Source organism: Aedes aegypti, chromosome 3 (assembly GCF_002204515.2).
Source record: "Aedes aegypti strain LVP_AGWG chromosome 3, AaegL5.0 Primary Assembly, whole genome shotgun sequence".
Classification (NCBI taxonomy): Eukaryota; Metazoa; Arthropoda; class Insecta; order Diptera; family Culicidae; genus Aedes; species Aedes aegypti.
The window spans coordinates 109,779,286-109,792,930 of NC_035109.1; the positions used below are offsets into that span (position 1 = coordinate 109,779,286).

A 13,645-nucleotide genomic window follows, 5' to 3' on the forward strand; every position below is an offset into this window, starting at 1 on the left:
TTCAGATACATTAAATAGATTTAGTCCCTCTGGCACTAAACCGAATGGCGCCCTCCGCTTCACCACTAGTACTGCTTCCCCACACGCCAAGCACAATATCGAAAGTAGTGCGTTGTATAGCAAATACAGTACACCACCTCCGACACTATGCCAAATGTACAGGAAAAACAGCACCAGTAAGAAAGCGGAAGGCGCACCACTCGGTTCAGTGCCAGAAGGACTATAAGTATAACGAAGAAGAAACGAAAAGATAGTAGAGTTGGTTCGGTTATTTGATTGCTGAAACGAAAAAAAAAACAGAAAAAACAGAAACAAAGTGTTAACATTAAAACGGGGTTTTATAATTGATAAATGTATCGATAGTTTCTCATCTGTTACGTTTCCTTATCGTAGCGCTGTCGATTTTTCCATCTCCAGGGTGTTCGTCTCCGCTCGAGCAATGAGGACCATGATGAAATGAGAATATAAAAATGTGAGCATTAGTGTTGATCTAGTAATAGATTAATTTAAACTGCTTTTCATGTGCTAAGTAACTTGTAAACTCCTACTCAATTATGTTTTGTTGGCCTACACGTTTTATTTAGATACAATTTTTATTTAGAAAACTATTTGGATCCGAGATTTTAGGTGCAGATTGAGCATGTTTGATAAAACAAGCATCCTGTTTTCAGTTGAAGAATGTTCAAGAAGTTGATGATTCTGTTATTTATACTGGCTACATACAAGAATTCACTATTGATGTAATATATGGATATTGAAAGTTCCAACGCGCGATTATAATACTTCAGTTTTCGTGCTGTTGTATTGGTGTAAGTAGTGGGAAACCAATCAGTTTGGTGATTCTAACGGTAACAAATAGCAAGACGAAAGGAAAGTTGATAATCTATCATCATTATGATTTCAGTCCTAATTTCATGATCCGTTTAATAAATTCCGCGTATGATTCGGCAATTTTAACAATTTATACATGTGTATTCGAATAAAACAGACTACGGGCATTTATTACCTGTTGCAAGATTCCTAAGTGATCAGATATTTATCATTTTCTACAGCCTAATTTAATAATACCTACATTGGGTTGTAACAAAAATTTGATCTTGGGATGTTGATTTGCCTCCTAATCATAGTTTCGACAATAGTCACATGCTTACTATCCCTTATGGCAGTGTTGTTGATTCTATTGTCTATCGCTCATCAGTTTCGCGCCACCCGGCAGGGACTTGGTCCTATGTACCCAATACTCTGCTGTGTCTTAACTTCACGCAATACATTCTGTAGATGTGTGATACAGTTTGCGGAATATTATGATTTATCACTTCGTTCAGATGGAAAATTCTGTTATGGTACCATATTCACATATCAGATAACTCCCACCTGGAACGATGTAATACATCGGAGACATGTAGATTCAGATGTATGTAGACGATCTATGCCTAGTTCGGCTCTGATCGACAGGCAATCAGTGTATTCAGTTTTTCAACTAGCTTGAAGCGATGAACGTATCAAGACAAGCTCTCCACTATATCTGCTAGCAATCACCGGTCGTCGATAGACATTTCGGTTCTTTTCTGCTAAAGAAAGACCCGATTGTATGCCAAAGACTATGGCTCATGCTTTTCAATACAGCTGGAAAAACAAGAACTACACCCAGCACCAAATAGTACGTAACTATGAGGCGGACCGGAAGGTTTGATAAGCAATCCCCACCTAAAATATTGATTGAGCGTATTTATAACCTTAAATTCATAATTTAAATTTGATTTATTGTTTGACAAAACAAGATTGCATTTTTCTCATTGTTTACTTTTTGGAGATGAGGCCTTTTGAATTGTTAGTCTTGAAATGGTAAGAATACAGTGTCATCCTTCAAACATGATTTCGTTTCGAATTTGCCTTGACAATTGGAGCGCATCTATCGAAGGATTTATGAAGAATTTCGTAAAAATATTTAATATTTCGGAAGGATTCCCGAAGGATTTCGGAAGGTTTCTAAAGGATTCTGGAGATTTCCGAAGGAATTTCGAGGGACCTAGAGAAGGACTTCCGACGGATCCTGAAGGAAGGAAACCGTAGGATTCTGAAATAAAGATTTCCAAAGCATCCTGCTCAAATTACCAAGAAAATCCTGAAAGGATTCCCGAAGGAATTATGAAAAATGCTGGAAGCATTAGCAAAGGATCACTCCTGCAAGGATTCACTAAAGATTATGTAAGGATTCCCAAAAGATCCTGGAACTGTTACCAAACAATCCATTAAAGACTCTCGATGGATTCCCGGAGAGTTTTGGAAGACTGTCTGAAGAATCCTTAAAGAATTCCCAAAAAAAAATACTGACCCTGGGATTCGCAAAGGATCCTGCAAGGATTCCCGATGGATCCTGAAAGGATATCCGAAGGGTACTGGAAAAATTCTGGAAGGATTCCTAATGGATCCTGCAAGGATTCCTAAACGATACTGAAACGGTTCCTAAAAATCCCCTATGGATTCTTGAAGAATACTGGAAATCCTCTAAGGATTCTGGAATAGTTCCTAGGATCCTGAAAGAATTCCAGCTTAAGAAACAATGTGTTCAAAATAGCGCAATAATCCAACATGAACGGTTTAGGTAATCACATAAATCTAAAAATTTTAGAATTGTTCGTATTTGCTTGAGTGTGTTATTTAGTGTGCAATTCGTTCTTATAACTACTACAGTGAAACCTCCATGAGTCGACATTGAAGGGACCATCGACTCATGGAAATATCGAGTCATGGAGCAGAAATCCTTTGGAATGCTGTTTCAAGGGACCATCATAGTAACCATGAAATTTCTAGTATGGATCCATGGGTCGATATCGAGTCATGCAACATCGACTCATGGAGGTATTACTGTATTAACCCCTCTACCGGCAGCTTCATTTTTTCCCGCAAAATTCAAATTCAAATAGTTATAACTTTTTTGTTTTTCAATACTTGTGCACCATTTTTTCACAAGCTCTCAAAAAACTCTTCGAGTTTTAGGATCAGTGTCGATATTGATCATTGGTCATCTGGTTTTGAAGATATTCCCAAATTCCTTGGGGGACCGAGCCGTAACTAGAACCCTTCGTTAATTTCTCAGCCTACAGAATTTTAATCGTATTCGGATATTCACTCTTCAAAACAATACATTAATGAGAGTATGTTGTGAAAAAATGAAGCAATTTCGTGCAGCCGTCTTTAAGTAATGACCATTTAAGTTTCTGGAACCACGCTGGCCAAATAAAGATCTTAAAAACTTCAAAAAACATCATATCGTAATTTTCAGATATCTCCAAGAATACTGAACCGATTTGTATGATTTTTTCTGAGAAGCTCCTTATTACCTGGCATTATATAGCCCATATTTTATTTTTTTGATAAATTGATCAAAAACAAAATGGCCGCCAAAGACATTTTATATGGAAAATGTCGGTCCCGCAAGGAACATCGGAATAACTTTAAAACCAGATCACCAATAATGAATATCGACACGGATTCCTAAACTAGAAGAGTTGTTTGAGAACTTGTGAAAAAATGGTGCAAAAATATTGAAAAACAAAACAGTCATAACGATTTGAATTTGAATTTTGCGGTAAAAAATTAAGCTGCCGGTAGAGAGGTTAATAAATAAAAAAGTACTCAAACATTACTTACATGACACCCGTAGAGGCCGCCCTCGCTAGCGTTGCTTCCGTTCAACGCCGATCCATTTTTACCCGCCGGAACCGTTCCGCCAGCTTTTGACGGATCGGTTTTGCCTCGCCCATTCTCCACCACTTCACTGATCAATTCCGCAGCCTTTTCCACACAGTGATCAATTTGCAAGCTCAGCGATTCCTGGCTACCTACCGATCTGTCGTCCTCTTCATCAGACACGCAAATCTCCGGTATGACCAACTGTTTGACCAGTGGTTCACTGAGAATTCGTGCTTTCTCGGATTCAATCTTTGCCTGAGAGGAAATTTCCGGTTTTGTCGGACCTGCCGAACTGCCGATGGCATCATCTTCAAGAAATGTGTCCGAAATATCGTCACAAAGCTGGATTACATCTTCGTCATCATCATCTTCCAGCTCCGCGGCAACTTTCTTCGGGGACGGTTTCTGCTGATTGACTTCTTCCTCTGTTGTCGTTTTGTTTTGGGGTTTCTCCTCTATCTTATCCATATTCTTACTGTTCGTAACCGTTTTCTTGTTTTTCTCCTTTTCTTGCATCGCTTCTTTGGTTTTCTCCTTTTCCTTCGTCGTTTCCTCATTTTTCTGCTTTTCCTTCCGGCAGAAGTCGTTCTCCATGTCGCTGTCAAAATCTTCCGTGTAGCAATCGATCACATCCAAGTCGTCCTCTTCCGCTTGCAGCAGCTTGTTCTCTTCCTCTTCCGTCAAATCGTCATTTTCTGACATTTTCTCCGTGGAATTCACCGTTTCCGTGTGGTCCACTTCGTGGTTGTCCGGCATGTGTTCTTTCTGGCCTACCGGTTCGGCAAGTTTACACGGTTCGTCGTGTCTTCTTTCCACCATGTTGTTTTCGGCCATATTTGGGTCTTCTTGTGGCTGCTGCAATTTGGGAAGTGCCAATTTAAAATTCGACGAAAAGGTGACAAATTTACCCGTACATACCATTTTCGACGTGGAGCAACCGGAGGAACGACTATTCGAATTGAGTTGGCTTATTTTGTTTCAAATTTGACTGTAATTTCACCGGGAAATGGTACAACAATAAAACACATTCTCTCATGTCGTCAAACCTTCGCTTTTTACCGTTAGTTTTTGCTTTGCTGAGGAGGGGGTTTTCGAAGTCTTGCTCGAATCACGGTACATATTCAAGGTAGGAAGAACAGTCGGTCAACGATCATCCTGGCTCATTTAACATCTTTACACGCAAAAAAAAAATGTGCGTCAAAAATACCATTTTTGGGGGTTAACTTCCCGCATAGGAATTTACCATTATCATACACGCAAACAAATTTTCTTGTATAATCTACCGAATCCATGGTAGAATCACAGACAAACAGACGTAACACTTAGAACAAATCTCGATCAAAATCATAATCACGAGGACATGTACGCTAGAGTGGTTCAAAAAATCGTTTTTGCTCCACACCGCTCATTCGATTCAAGATCAAATTCTGAGTGTCCTCCCAAAATTTGAGCTCATTTGGATGAAAACTGAGACTGCACAAGCCCTTTGAAGTTTATATGGGAATTACTATGAGAAAAGCAACCAATTCATTCAATCGGTCATAGTGTTTTCCCATGTGCTCTTGGGGAATAGAGCTACGTTGATACTGTAAGATACATTCATCAGCTACAACTTTGCCGAAGACCGTTTTAAAATCGGACGCCTCAGTAATTAGTCATTGATATATTGCGCATTTCTTTCACCACTGGACTATCGCAGAAGTTTTTACAAGTGCGGAAACGCTAATAAAAGTGCGCAATTGCATCAAATCGCATAGGTGTCTTCGGGGGACTTATTCTACGTAAATCAAAGAATAAGTGCTCCGAAGACATCAACAGGATTCAATGCAATCCCGCACTTTTATTCACACTTTCGCACTTATGAGGCCGCACTTCGCAGTCCAGTAGTGAAAGAAATACACAATATATCCAGTCGCAAATTCTTCAGCAGTGCTCATTTAACTTCTGAACAGGCAACATTGCTGCACCTGGCGCGAAAGATAGCACGCACAAATCATGGCTACTATGTTTTACTACATATATCCAGTGATGCCTGCAGAGCAGCCCAATAATTATAGCCAAAGTTTTACAACTCATTCAAAAATCAATAACTAATTAGCCGGGCGTCCGATTTAAAAACGGTCTTCGGCAAAGTTGTAGCTGATGAATGTATCTCACAGTATCAACATAGTTTCAGTCCCCAAGAGCACATGGGCAAACACTATGAACAATTGCTTGCTTTTCCCATAGTAATTCCCATATAAACTTTAAAGGACTTGTGCAGTCTCAGTTTTCATCCAAATGAGCTCAAATTTTGGGAGGACACTCAGAATTTGAGCTAGAATCGAATGAGCGGTGTGGAGCAAAAAATATTTTTTGAACCACTCTAAATGTACGCCCAATGCTAAAATCGGTGTGTTTGGCCGACGGGCCAACAGATGGCGGTAGCGTGTAAACGTCAAACACGAACAAAAACGATGCGAGCGCTGCGGGTGGCGGATTGGCCACCTAACATATTTTTGAATCGACCGTTAAAAAGGTGGTCAATGGACAATGGTGAGAGTGTGACGTCTGTTTGTCTTTGGTATTAGCACAGACAAACAGACGTCACACTCTCACTAATATCCATCGACCAACTTTTTAACGATCGATTCGAATATATGGTAGGTGGTCAATCGATCACCCGCAGCGCTCGCGTCGTTTTTGTTCGTATTTGACGTTTACACACTACCGCCTCCTGTTGGTCCATCGGCCACCTACAGTGTTTTTAGCATTGGGCGTACATGTTTTCGTGACCATGATTTTGATCGCGATTTGTTCTAAGTGTTACATCTGTTTCTCTGTGGTATTAGCGTGTATGATAATAAATATCAACGGTTTGCGGATAGGTAAGGGTTCATTCATTTATTTCATAACGCCGGAAATGGCCATTTTCAACACCCACCCACCCCCTCGTAACGCTTTTTGTATTAATATTCTACAAATTTTGTATGAGTCGTAACATCATGAGGACACCCACCCACCCCCTTTAGCGTTATGAAATTTGTGAATGAGCCCTAATCATGTGGTACTACAATTTCCCACAATTTTTCATCTCCATATAGTTCAACAATATCTGAAAATTAAATTATACTGTCATTATTTGGTATAGATGACACAAACAGTTTTTAATTATCCCAAGATTCAGGTTTGATATTGTTCAACAGTTTGCGATGCATTAACCTTATCAGTTAATGGCATCGTAGTGTTTGCAACATTTGGCAAAATGTATTTTTTATGCGGGTAATTCAGTTTAAAGATAAATCTACTCTTTTGCTTTTCTTTTTTTTTTTAAATCATCGAAGAAAAGCAAACAAATAGAAAATAATGATAAAAGTAAGCCATTGGTTCATTACTTGTTACCGCACATAAATTATAAAAGTAGGTTTATATGGATGCAATTGGGTCCTAAAATGTTAAATGAATTCTTGTTTTTATTTAATAATACGAAAGAGCATGTTATTGCAACTACTTTAGCAAGTTTTCCAGCTCAAATAACGGCTATAACATTTTTAAACTTCAATTTTAAAAATGGTTCCAAATATGAACATTGACACTTATGATCTTGTTTGACATTCACTTTTTCGACAAAAATGACACAGGGCATATAGTTTTAATACTTGGGTTGTTCCTATCTGACATTTCGGAAGGAACACGGAAAACAAAATATACCCAACATTTGAGTTTAAACCAGGCCCATGGCACGGGACGACTTTTAGCGTAGTCAACATCTCCATGTGTTTACTCATTTTCGGGTAATTTGAATCGAGAGTGCAATCAGAATGCAAAGTTTTGTTTAATGTTTATGATCCATAATTGAGTAAGAGTCGCTATCAAATCACTGATTGCTTGCTTGGAGGCTTGCAGGATGCCTTTTAATGTTTGCTCTCCCTCCAAAGTCATCAAAATGATGAATGTGCTTCTACTTTTTGGCACATTATTAGCTGATTTAACAATATCAAAAATTGATAATCAAACCATAACAAACAATTAAACAAAACAATGGTCTTTATTTTCACAGTTCTTACAACTGACAGTGGGCGATATTCACTTATCGCCCGGGACATCCTGGCTACGAAGGACACTGTGTATCGATATATGGTTGTCATGGGCCTGGTTTAAACCAAAGGGTGTGACATAATCTCAAAAATCATAAAAAAATGTTTTTTGTACTTAAACCAAAGAAAATCATTTAAAAATTGAGTAAACATGTGTTTCTGCCCTAAACTTACACTCAAAAAAACCGCCCCCTGAAAAACAGGTGCATTTGCACATACGTTGCTTAATTTTGTGGTTTCATTGATTTAATAGGTCGTATGAATAAAACCGAGTACTTGCTCATACTCAACCCGACTTGAGAAAAGTAAAGTCTCTGAGCATTTACTCAAAACCGTATGAATAAAACGGTACTTTGCTCAGAGTAAGTTCGAATTTCGAACTTAGCTTTTACTCTGTCAAAATTTTTGTTTTTGTTTTGGCTATCCGATTTTTGCGCAGCAGCCAACAGTTCCTTTGAAGATCTCAAGCATAAATTTTGCTTGAGAAAGAAATCAACCGCCTGTGCCGGCTTCTGATGAACTCACACACCCCGGCGAAGCTATTCAATCACGTCTGCCGGGAATAAGTCAGTGAGCGCAAGAAACTGCAACCATCGTGTGCCGCCTGCAAAGACTGCATTTGATACATGAAGGATGTTGCTGCAGTTTTTCTCATGTGACGGCTGCCGGTTCGTCCACAAAGGTAAGTGATTTGCACTTTTGTTGAAATGAATTTTCTTTATTAGAGAGACTTTCAGCCCTTGGCTGGTTCGTCTCTAGATGCACTTTTGTTATTCTGCAAATAATTTATTCGTATCCCTCGCAAACAGATCTTACCAATCAAACGGTGACCGTACCCTCCCAGAACAAGCTAAATTCCACTGAACGATAACGTCGAGCTTAGTTCCTGTAGGGTCGATATGTAACAGCACCAGGATTATCGTAAGAATGAAGTTAAACCGGCAGCATCTTCATTAACAACCAACCAGCATTAGCAGCATCAGCAACAAAAGGAAATTGCATTGAATCCAACACGTCTGTGTGTTATATGTTAATTCAAGATGCCACAGGTGACCGGATTGGCACTAGTGAATGAGAAACTATAGGACTAGGGAAGTGCATCGTAGTTAACGCAGGCATTGGAAACAAGATTGAAATTTAAAGAAATAAACGTCGTTACGAAAATTAACCGTATGTTCGTCAACATTTTTCACCAGCTGATATCTATTGGTTTTGCCCAAAACCCACCACAGATTTTGTAAGAATCTGCCAAAATCTGCTTCTTCTTTCGTAACACGTAACATCATCCTACCAGTAAAGATGAGTAAGAGCCTACTTTTGGTGAGGACTTTCTTTACCAACTGACCAATTTATCATGTGTATATCGTGTGGCTGGTACGAAGATACTCTATGCCCTGGAAAGTAAAGAAAAATGCCAACCCGGTAGGATTTGAAACCACGACCCTCATCTTGAAGTTGCTGAATAGCTGCGAATTTAATGCTACGACTATCTGGCCCTTATCCGCCAAAATCCGTATGGAATATCCTTAAAAGACCTGATCAGATAAACTGCTAGTTATCTCAAAATAATCTAATTCATAATATTTTGAAGAATTCGTCTTAAAACAGAAAGATCTTCATAAAAAATCCAAGAGTAAGTATTCTCCACAAATTTCGTCCGATATTCAGCAAATGATTCTTCAAATAATTCAACAATATTTTTTTAGAAGGCCTTCCTTAGAATCCGAACCGCCAGCAGCTTCTAACCTAAGTTGTCTTTCAACAGTTAAACAATTTAATTCGTTCGCTTACAATTCAACTTATCATTTTGAATTACTTGAACAAATATGATGTTTATTTTACATCAACGCTGCAGCAGATGTTGATAAATAAATGTAAAATTCGCCAAATTGAAGTTTCGAAGTTTGTTCAATAAATTTCATCACAAAAGCTTCGGCTTATTCTTTTAGAATATTTTCGCTGAAGTTTCAGTTTTGTAATATTTTACAATGTATTCCTTAAATCTAACAAAATTATGTTAGCACGTCATTTTTACGAGAGTTGTGGAGAAATGGTAATTATTAAATAATAAAAAAACGCAAAATATGTATATTCATTATTATTTTACAATTTTTTTTGTGACGTTTTTTTATGTTGATGCATGCAATACTCAAATCTATCGATTTTTTAGTTGTATATCAATCGCTAGCATCTGTAATATGAAATCCGTCTCTGACAAAGTAAGGGATCATTTACAAATTGGCTAATTTACTAAAGATGTTAATAAATAATGAAGGAATTCTTTGCGGATTGCTAATTTGAGCTTGGATGAAAAACTAAATGAAAACTTTGGATTTATTCCCTAAAAAGTTTCTGAAGGTAAACCCTAAACCATTTGAAAAATCAAGATTTTGTTGAACATCTAGAGAAATACTTGGAAGAATCTCTGAAGGATTTTTTGTGTTATTTGTGGTCAGTGTTGTCTCAGCTTCGATTCCAAACCTTGCGTCAATTTTATATGCCGAGTTTATCGAAATCCAAATTGGTATTTCAAGACATATATCATCAGGTTCTCGAATTTTCTTTCGAGCTCGTTCGTACACCGGCTTGCAGAATTTGAAAATTATTTACCACAATTCAAATTGGGAGAAAGCTTGTATTTCGCCAATCATGACTATTTAAGTTCCTAAAGTGCAGTCCATTAAACACGTAAGGGTTGGTTTTATGAGAGGAGGGGGGTTTGGGAGTTATTACGCGTCATACAAATTGTTTTTAACTTTCATACAAATATATTACGATGGGGAGAGAACCCTCCAAAATTGTCTTACGTAGTGAATATTGGTCAACAGCCAAAAACATCACGCGATTCACATTGCTGTAGGTGCGCAGTTGTCTGTCGTAGTGCCTGGCCTTATAAAATCCGACTAACTGAATTCTGCCAACGTCCGCAACGATCGAAAACCATAAATTCATAATGATGCTGATTACATGCATCTTATTGCAATTTTCAATTCAATTTTCATACTAAACTTTTGAACTGAGCATGGTCAGTAGGTGACTCAGAATTTTCTGAGCATTTACTCAGCTTTTACCACTTTATTCATACGAATTCGGATGTTCGAAAAGTAAATGCTCAAATGCTCAGTTTTATCATACCAACTTGAGTAAATGCTCAAGAAAATAATTTGACAGGTGGATTTGAGTAAAGTAAAAGCTTTTGCTCAGTTTATTCATACGACCTAATGTGTACTATATATTTATCACATGTTTAACAAATACCTTTAATTTGTGTAATGCATGCATGTCATTTGAGTCACATTTATAGTATGTGCAGACTTTGAACTCGTTCGCATCTCGAACCACACAGTGAAAACAAAGATGGCTACCGAAATAAGTTTCCGCGAAATCATGCTATACGAATTACAGCTGCCTGCCGAAATTTCGGTTACATTTGAAGGTAATTGCCTATAGATTGAACAATAAACATGGTTCAACATGAAGTTTCAACGTTATGCATGTTTTTTAAGGTGCAAACATAGATTTTGATTGTCTTTCGCGAACTTCAAAAGACGAACTGGAAGACGCATTGACGGGTGCCGGATCAGCAGCCAGCGAAAAAATTGCTTGGAACATCGATGAAATTTTCCGGCGAATTGTCGAGTGGTGCCAGGAATCTGTAAGTAACCAGTGTCATGGTCTGTACAATACTTATTATTTATGTATATAAGAAAGAAATTTGAATGTGATACGTGTTTGTAATAAATTTAAATAGATCTGTATAATAAACATGTTGCATCTAACTATTCACCATTGGATATTCCTTGGAACACCTGGTAAACAATATTTTGTTCTCTGGATCAGTGATGTTTCATTAAATTCATAAACTGTTCCATCCTTCGCTAATACTCCATTGCTGACTGGTTTAGAAATTGTTCGTGAACTTAATCGACATATTTCTGATTCAGAATACAAAAATGAATACCGTGTACTTTCAAAGAAAAGAAACGTTTAAAACCACATCCTGAATTGATGTGAAACGTCAATAAGTACGATTGATGCGACCCTTAAAAAGTATGTGCGTGAAGTATGGAGTCAATTTGAATTCATCATGATCTTAATGAAAACAGTGATTGGAGGTAATCCATTGAGTTCGCACATACTATGCATATGCGAACCCCCATTGCAAAAATCCATGTGGGTTTGCACATGGATCAAATGAGGACTTTATCTTGAGTGTAAGCGTTTGGTACTGAAATTGAGACAGAGCTTTAGGACCCTATTGAATCCACCCTTATTTTGGGTGTGCGTCGCATGTACAAATTAAGGGTTCCAGTTTCACTGGTTTTATCTGCATCGGTATTAGAATTTATGTGCAAAGCTTGATTGCAAAAATCTATGGGTGCCGCACATATAAACTAGGTGCGGATTATTCTCAGTGTAGAAGTTTGCGGTCCCTATTTCATCACGCTGAAAAATGTTATTGCAATTTTAGGGAAAACTTTCCGTTTTACGGTTCAACGAAAAGCTACCGCAGCAATCGCATCACTGATTTGCACTTGCAAATCATCAGTAGGCTTCAATGATACCTTAGATACCGCATACTATGATTGAACTGTTTATTTCAATGATAGAATAATTTCGAAGCCTGCGGTAGAACTTTGACAGCTGCGGTAAAACTCTGCGGCTACCGTAAACCGGAAAATTTTCTTTATAACCGTGATATACATTTTATGTGTCACAGGAACAATCAACTGTTTTTTTTTTTTTTTTTTAATTTCTTTATTAGTATCATTCCAAACATTACATTCATTTCTTATATCTAGGTGTTCTGTGTTATTTAACAACACTATCATCCTAATTTGGTAAAACAAATTTAAGATTTAATTAACATTTTGTTAACAACATATTACATTTCATTTGCCGTAGCAGTTCAGTTTTTTTACAGGTGAGTTGATTTCACCTGCTTATAAGAGAAAAAAAAAACGTTTTTAATATACTTAACCTAACTTAACCTAAACATATAACGCATTAATCGTGGCAATAGAAGATTGTAACGATTTTTGCCTGAAATTATTAATGATTGTGTTTGACATTTGTTCCAATGTTTCAACATTGGATATTCTATGTAACTCATTGGTACTATACCAGGGAGGAAGCCTCAGAATCATTTTCAAAATTTTATTTTGAAACAATCAACTGTTGAAGAAACGTTTTACTTCGTCTTATTGATGCGTAATATTTGCAGAACTTTTGTAAAATATATTAATACTACCATTCAGTCAGAAACTATCTATTTCAGTTGATTCATTGGACTTAGGGCTCATTCACATATTTCATAACGCTAAAGCTATTTCTGATACTCACCCACCCCCTTGTAACGCTTTTTGTACGAACATTTTTGAATTTTTGTAGGAGCTGTAACATTGTTAGGATACCCACCCGCTTCAGCGTTATGAAATTTGTGAATAAGCCCTTATTGTCTTCATCAAATTGCAGAAGCTTAGTGTGAAGCATTTTAAGTGTACACCTTGAAAATGGTTTCCTGCTATACAAGCAAACAAACAGCGGTTAGCACTGGTGGAAAAAATTGAGTTCAAATTGAATGACCAAAATGTTCGAGACCGCACCCCTCAGGTTTGTAGATAGGTTCCTTTCAAATGATACGAATGATACGCTAGATTAATTATTTTCCCCGTGCATATAGTGCTGCCATGCGAAAATGAAACGAAAAAGCTAACGGTCATCGAAATGCGCAGGGTACACCCTTAGGTGCTAGTGCGACAAAGAAGGAGTGTTTTTGTTTTGCAACTTTGCATGTTGCCTCTCGTTCTGGCCAATACAGAAACGGGTTGACGTTACACAAAAATCGACGAAAACTTTTTTTTTCCTTTTGC

At 37.6% G+C, this 13,645-nt stretch overlaps 1 protein-coding gene and 1 long non-coding RNA gene across 6 annotated transcripts in view; one reads left to right on the top strand and one right to left on the bottom strand.

Annotated features, from left to right (window-relative positions):
* Nucleotides 1–4,780, bottom strand: part of LOC5564875 (microtubule-associated protein futsch) — a 37,501-nt gene extending 32,721 nt beyond the window's left edge. For 3 of the 4 annotated variants that reach the window (XM_001649174.2, XM_001649173.2, XM_021850455.1), the window contains exons 1-2: nt 4,615–4,779; nt 3,655–4,551 (exon numbers count right to left, since the gene is read on the bottom strand). In XM_001649174.2, the coding sequence (XP_001649224.2) occupies nt 3,655–4,551; nt 4,615–4,617 (900 nt within the window). In that variant the 5' untranslated portion in view covers nt 4,618–4,779. Of the gene's footprint in view, nt 1–3,654; nt 4,552–4,614 lie in introns of all 4 variants that reach the window. The other variant, XM_021850456.1, reaches the window with a different exon arrangement.
* Nucleotides 4,781–8,022: 3,242 nt separating this feature from the next.
* Nucleotides 8,023–11,441, top strand: LOC110678803. Of its 2 annotated transcripts, XR_002501952.1 has the most exons (4): nt 8,024–8,454; nt 8,582–9,405; nt 9,479–11,208; nt 11,279–11,440. It is a non-coding gene; the product is annotated as an uncharacterized LOC110678803 (long non-coding RNA). The 2 variants fall into 2 exon arrangements; XR_002501951.1 differs by having other exon boundaries at nt 8,023–8,454; nt 8,582–11,208; nt 11,279–11,441.
* Nucleotides 11,442–13,645: the final 2,204 nt, after the last annotated feature.